This window comes from Penaeus chinensis, chromosome 39 (assembly GCF_019202785.1).
Source record: "Penaeus chinensis breed Huanghai No. 1 chromosome 39, ASM1920278v2, whole genome shotgun sequence".
Lineage (NCBI taxonomy): Eukaryota > Metazoa > Arthropoda > Malacostraca > Decapoda > Penaeidae > Penaeus > Penaeus chinensis.
In genome coordinates this window covers 8,774,381-8,781,880 of record NC_061857.1, presented here as the reverse complement: position 1 = coordinate 8,781,880, position 7,500 = coordinate 8,774,381, and the positions used below count along the sequence as shown (strand labels likewise).

General features: G+C 34.1%; 1 protein-coding gene across 1 annotated transcript in view; it reads left to right on the top strand.

Annotated features, from left to right (window-relative positions):
• The first annotated feature begins 6,087 nt into the window (after positions 1 to 6,087).
• Positions 6,088 to 7,500, top strand: part of LOC125046606 — a 1,615-nt gene continuing 202 nt past the window's right edge. Inside the window, exons 1-2 of the mRNA XM_047644418.1 lie at positions 6,088 to 6,286; positions 7,224 to 7,500. The exon at positions 7,224 to 7,500 is cut by the window's right edge and continues 202 nt beyond it. Coding sequence (XP_047500374.1) covers positions 6,088 to 6,286; positions 7,224 to 7,500 — 476 coding nt within the window. The remainder of the gene's footprint in view (positions 6,287 to 7,223) is intronic.

Sequence of the window (7,500 nt, the reverse complement as noted above, 5' to 3'; positions counted from 1 at the left end):
ACAACAACAATAATTGCAATAATAAAAGTAATAATTGACATAATGATAATAATACTGATAACAGTAATAGTAATAATAATGATAATTATAATAATAATAATACAAATAATAATAATGATAATAAAAATAATAATAATGATAATAAAAATAATAATAATAATGATAATCATAATAATAACAACAACAACAGTAATAATAATACTAATAATAATGATAATAATAATAATGATAATAATAATAATAATAATTATAATAATAATAATACAATTTGATCACAATCATTGTATGTACTGATGTGACTATATGAACTTCATTGAACAAGAAATATCTTACAAACTCTCATTGAAAGTTCAATATCTAATGATAATTAAAGATGAATGAATAAGTAAATAATTTTTTTTTGTTTAATTCGTTTAATTTAAATGTTATTATTACTTTCATTATTATTATCATTATCATCGTTATCATTATTACTATTACCATCATAATTATTTTCATTATCATCAATATTATTATTATCATTATCAATATTACTATCATTATCACTACTGTTTACAATTATTATAACCCTCCTTATCATACATCAGCATTAGCATTATTGTATTACTACTACTGTTAATACTGCCGCCACCTGTCGAACAGAGGAACACTATCACGAGAACTAAGCTATGTTTACAAGATGTTAGTATTAAATATTTTTCTTTGTATCATGATATAAAAAATATTATAATATTGCAGTTTAAGTAATGGTTCTGAGAAAAATACCAAACTGCAGATGATATGGTTATCAATGAAGTTACAGACTGATACGAAGTGTAGGTGCAATTGTCGCATTTACATCCCTTGTCGTAGTTGTGTTAGCTTTAGTAAACTTAAACGTCACGACAACGTACAGCAGAACTTTTTCATGAAGGTACGAAAATTCTTCATATTCAGAGAGGACGACTGTATTGTTAGCAGCATTGGTAAATGTTAATACCCGTCAGAGACAAAGTCCCGAACTCCAGCCAACAATCTTGGGGGATCCCGTGGGGAACCGGGAGTTGGATGGGGGGGATATTGAGGAGATCGCTAATGAACGGCAATAATAAAGTTCCATGAAGTGGAAAATAATAAAAACCCGAGCCAAGAATCGTAATTTATATGATAAAGAAGGTAGAAAAATGAGAAACCCGAGCCAAGAATCGCAATTTAAATGATAGAGAAAGCAGTAGATTCGAATCGGCGTTACGGGCTCGAACGAACAAACATCGCCCTAACCTAACCTAACCCACCCGATCGCCGTATTTCCTTAACGGGGGCTCCGCCGAAAACTTAGTAAACATTAGGTCACGTATGGACTTAACCGCGTCACCGCGATACATTTTCGTCGTTTAACTGGAATCGGTGGGCTTCTGCAAATTGATTTTGATATCAGTCAATGTAGTTTTTCATTGCCCACAATGCTATGATCTTAAATTTTCTCCTAGTCGGTGCGGTCCTTTTGTATACTTTAACCGCAGTATTATGTGAAATTACAGTAGTATAGGAAGTGGTATAGATTCGCGTCCTGTCACCACTCAGTCGACCCAACTGTCGGGGCAGAGAGGAACTGGCCATCGAAGTGCATCATCCCACGGCTTTGTCTGCATGGTTCTTAATAATAATGACTGGTAGAATGGGGCCTCAACACTGGCGGCAGCACGGCGCTTAACTCATGACAACCACGACAATGGAAAGCGTTTTTAACAGCCAGGCTTTAATCCACTGTCTACTAAAGATCTTATAAGGTTTTGGTATATGATCTCTAGAACTCCAATGCCTGTAGAGACGAAAAAATGAATACTTTTCGAAGGACGTGCTTACTTCTTATTTCTCCTTCTCCTATTTCTTCCTCCCCTACTCTTCTCCTCTTCCTCGTTTACCTTGTTTTCCTCTTCTTTTTATTCTTTTCTTAACTTCTTCTCTTTCTGCTTCATCTTCTTCGGCGCATGGTAAGTTATACTGTAATTGATATAATAATAGTGATAATGATGGTAATGATGATATTGATAATTACAATGATGATAGTAAAGAGCTGGTCACATTAATCAATTCTTGTCCAGGTATCCCTTTACAGAGCTGGATGCTTCCCTAGATGTAAACGGATCCGAGATGAAAATCCCACTACGTCGGTATTTCATCCCTGCTTAGAGCTAAAAGATTTTGCCGTAACAAAGACTATAATATAATTACTGTTAAACTCATTACTTAGAATCTTTAAAAAATGATTGTATATCATGATTGAAACAAAATCAATGATTAAATACAGAAATATATTTATCGAACAACGATGTCTCATTAAATATTTATAGATAATTCAGTTAACCGTTCATTTGAAGAGCATAAACATCAACCCACTTCGACACGCTAAGAACATGGATCTCTCTCCGGAGGTTATTTACGCCAAGTTAGATTAAGTGACAGCTAAGGGGCCATTTTGGGACATCAGTCAGAAGGATTATAAAAACAGGAATATGAAAAGAACATTAATGGATGAATTAAGCAATGAACTCGGTCATGAAATAGCTCGTAAAAGCATGCTCCACGGAAAGCGCCATTGTTTACTGTTATGAACGTTGATCTGAGACGATGGTTCTCTCCGAAGGGACGCTGAATGTAGTGTGACCAATCCCTCTCTGTAGCTGACCAGACTTTGGCGATAATATTATTAATGATGCTAACAACAATAATAAGAAATGATAATAACAGTGATAATAACAATAATAATAGTAATGATAATAATGATAATGATAATAATGACAATAAAAATAACTATGATAATGATATTCAAATGCTACTACTACTAATAAAAGCAATAATGATAATAATGATAATAATAATAATAATATAATGAAGATAATGATGTTGATCACAAAAATTATAATTATGATACTACCAACGATAATGACAAAAATTATAATAATAATGATAATATAACTGATGATAATGATAATAATGATAACGATAATGATCATAACAATAATAATGGTGATGATGATGATACTGATGATGATAGCAATGATCGCAATAGTGATAATAATAATGATAATGATAATAACATCAATAATAATGATAAAAGCGATGATGATATTGATACTGGTCACAATGACAATAATGATTATAATAATGACAATAATAATAATAATGGTAATAATGATAACAACAATAATGATACTAATAAGAATGATAATGATGATAATGACAATGATAATAATAATGCTGGCAATAACATAACAATAACTGTGACAATGATAGTAATGATAATGATAACGATAATACTGACAATAATGATAATAATAATGGCACAAAGAATGATATTTAATGATAATAACAATAATATGCATCATTATCATGTAATAAACACGAAAATGATAATGATGATAATGGTGATTATAGTAATAATGATAAAGATCACTAAAACAAAAGTAAAAACTATGATAATAATAACAATGTCAACAATTATGATAATAATATTAATAGTTTTGTAGTAGTAATGGTAACCCGCATAATGATGAAAGTGATCATAATAATTATGATAACAATGGTCGTAGTAATGATAATCAATAATAATAATGATAAAATGATAATTGTAGTGGATAATCAAACTCTGTAGCGTTTGAGATGTTGGTTTGGTAGCGTGTTACCCAACTACAGGTAATGTCCATGTGGGTTTGGCGTATTTTGGTGATGACTCTCAGGTGATTTAAAAGTGATCCCGTAGTCACAATAAAAGGAACAATAACATAACATCACTATCTGACTAAAAAGGCAACATAAAAAGAGCATACATATTATACATTTATTACGCACAAATCTTTCTGAACATAACCAATATACACGACAACACACCATACACTTACTTGATATACAGAGGCAACCGGCACAGCTCGAGAAGCACCAGTCAGCCAGCTAATAATCCAACGGTCACCACACGAGATAAAATCCTCTCTCTCTCTGACCGACCTGGCTTGACCATTTTTACTGGTGTCTTCCCGCGCTTGGTGATGTTTTACCCATAATGCAGTTTATTTCATTTACCAAATAGTGTATGGTGAGTTGAAAATACGTTTAAAAATACATAGAATAAAAAGAATAATAAAGCTATACAAAAATGGGAACATAAAGGAAATAAATGATAGGAAAGTAGGTAAAAGTGAAAGAAGGGATCCGTGAGGGAAAACGGGTTAACACGAAAATAAAAATTAGTAAGAAAAAAAAAAAAAAAAGCTAAGGTGAGTTAGCCGAAGGCAAAAAGGCAAGAATAAGACAAGTTAAGTATGGGAACATAAAGTAAGTAGTGTTACGTGCAGTAGAAATAGTGTAGATGTAGATGTAGATCACGAACCAATGAGAAAAAATAAGTCAAAAGATATGAAACACAGGTTTATTCTTATAATTAAAAAATAAATAAATGAAATAAAAGACAAACACAGGAAAACAACAAAACCACATTATTTTGCAGTGCGGGGGAGTGCGTAGAGTTTCTACAGAGATCCGTGACGTCAAGGGAACAGGCGGCTCGAAAACCTACGAGATGACTCGCCTGAAACGAGGGGCAATTCATTACAATAATGATAATAAAAAATGAAAATACTACTACTAATGATCATACTGATAATAATAATAATGATAATAGTAACAATAATAATAATAATTATGATAATGATTATAGTAATAACAATGATAATAAAAATGAAGATGATAATAACAGTAATGATAATAATGATGATAATATTAAGAATGATATATATAATAGGTAATTGCAATAAAAATGATAAATGTATAAATAACAATAGTCCTACTACTACTAATGATAATGGTAATAATGCGAACTTTAATAATGATAATGATAATAATGTTTACAAAAGTGATTTGATAACAATAACGATCGCAAACATCTAAGAAGACCGGAGGGTCACGATTCACAAACCCACTGAATATTTATTTCAGGTTCGGAAAATGATATAACTGCTTGTACTTCATCTACAGATTATCGGAGCAAGAAGACACTTTCAGAATTCATAAAAAAAAAAAAAAAAAAAAAAATGAAATCTGCTCAGTAGACATGGATACAAATTAGCATGTGCGTGAGTGAGAGTTAGTGCATAAATGGATAAATGCGTGGTTTTGCGTGTGTTTGTGTGTGAGCGAGTGTGAACGTAAGTGAATGAAGGTGAGTGATTGTGTGAGTGCGTAACAGCATGAAAGAGTGACTGTGGGCGTTTGTGTGAGCGAGTGAGTGAATGCGCAAATGCGTTTGGAAAGAGAAAGTTGACCTTTGCTAGAGACACGAATCATAGGCGAGCTGGCTGCCTTGCGTGACGACGTAACTATTTTACTGTTGGCACTTGGCGGCTTCGGGTGTGAGCTCTATCTTGCTCTGGTTCACACATACAAGTAAAATGTGCTGAATGTTATTTTTCTTGTTAGTCTGCGGTTAACGTGATAAAAGGTATATCCCATAGTGCAGGTGGAGCGACGGGTCTCAAAATGAACCGCGCAGATATGTGTTTGTATATATCAATCAGTAGAGGGAGAGTTACGTGAGCAATTTGACTTCTTGAAGTACTATTAGATTAAGTGTATTGTTTGAGGGCTTGTAATCCTGACACACGGTTGTGGTAATTATTGGGTGCACGATCAATTCACAATTTTATTGACGGTGGTGATAATTATGATTATACTAGGAAGAACATTGTTGATGATGATAGTAGTGATGAAATGAAATAATTTTCAATAACAAAAGGTACTAAATATGATTGTGATGATTATAACTGTGTTAGACAATTGCTTTGTTAACATTATCCTATAAGTGCCCTTTACATGACTGGGCAACATTCCATAAGCCTAAGGAATGTGAATATTAGTCTCACTACCAATCTCAAATATTTGTTTAAGTTCATCATATAAAAAACCTTGATGAAACTCACGTCTGTACAGATGGAGAATTAACAACATTACAGATTATTGATGACTGGACACATCAATAATTGAACGCAATATGGAGGACTAAATATAGCGGTTAATAACTGGCCTCCGCGCGTCTCTTTGCAGAACGAGCCACTCATGGAGATCCCCGCCCTCTTCCTCTTGTTCTTCGTCCTCCTTAGCCGCGACGCCTTCGGAAGAAGTACCGAAGGAGAGGCGGACCGAAAGACCAGCCGAATAGAGGCTGTAGAAGACGCAGGGGAAGCCTTGACGCCGTGGGGGCCAAGGTCATGGCTGTCGGAGCGGAGAAAACGGTCACTCTTTATAGAAAGTCAAGGTTGGTGCCTGAACCTGTTTACCGTGGGGGCCAAGGTCATGGCTGATACAAAGTCAAGGTTCGTGCCTGAACGGACAATGAAGCGGGGGGAGCGGTGGGTGCATCCAGGAAATTTTAGAGGGGTGAACACAGACACACACACACATACATATATGTGTGTAGATATAGATATATGATTTACATATATCGATTTCCTATATATACATACATATACACAAAAAATAATATACACGTATATGTATATATACATACATATCTATTTATTATCTATCTATATGTGTATGTGTGTATGTGTGTGTGCACGTGTGTTTATCATATATATGTTGATTTCATGCATACATTAATGTACTGTACCTATATACGCATTTATGTATATATGTATATGCACACATATATGTGTATATGTACACATGTAGCTGAAAAAAGAGACAAACCGATTTAGACATTTCCGGCAGAAATTTATCATTGTAAATCTGCTAATGCCTTATTTGCAAGTTGAAATATTGGCATGAGGGTACATCATCTAAATACGAAAATAAAAAACATTTTGGATTTATGTGATATATCAAATGTTTGTCCTTTTTATGACTTAAGATTCAATTGATGAATTGGAAAAGTGGTCATTACCAGTTATGATTATGCTTGCTCTACCTGTGACATGCTACATAAAGTGTTTATATGCATATATGTATATATGTTTATGTATATATATATATATATATATGCATATATATATACATACATATATATATATATATATATATATATATATATATATATATGTGTGTGTGTGTGTGTGTGTGTGTGTGTGTGTGTGTGTAATATTTGTTTTTACATATTTTGACTTTGTCGCGCTCTGTACAACAGTTTTTATTTACATTTTCTCATTTCTCCGAGAGGTATCCTTAGTATTTTCTAATCGGTTCGGTACCTGCAGGATACGGCCAACGGGACCAAGGATCATCGGTCGCTCAGGCGCCAAGAGAGGGCGCCAGGATCCAAATGTTTCCTCAAGTTCCTTCGTCCATTCCAGTTCCAGCTCCTCCGGTGCCGCCGCCTTCATCCCGACCCTTACACATCACCCGACTTGTACCGATGGTGTTGGAATTCGTGGGCGCTCCGGCCGGCGTCAACGGCTTGTATTCGCCCCCGACTACAGAGCCACCCACAGAAACACCCACACCAAATCTAATAGCCTCCCTGTCATTCGCGCT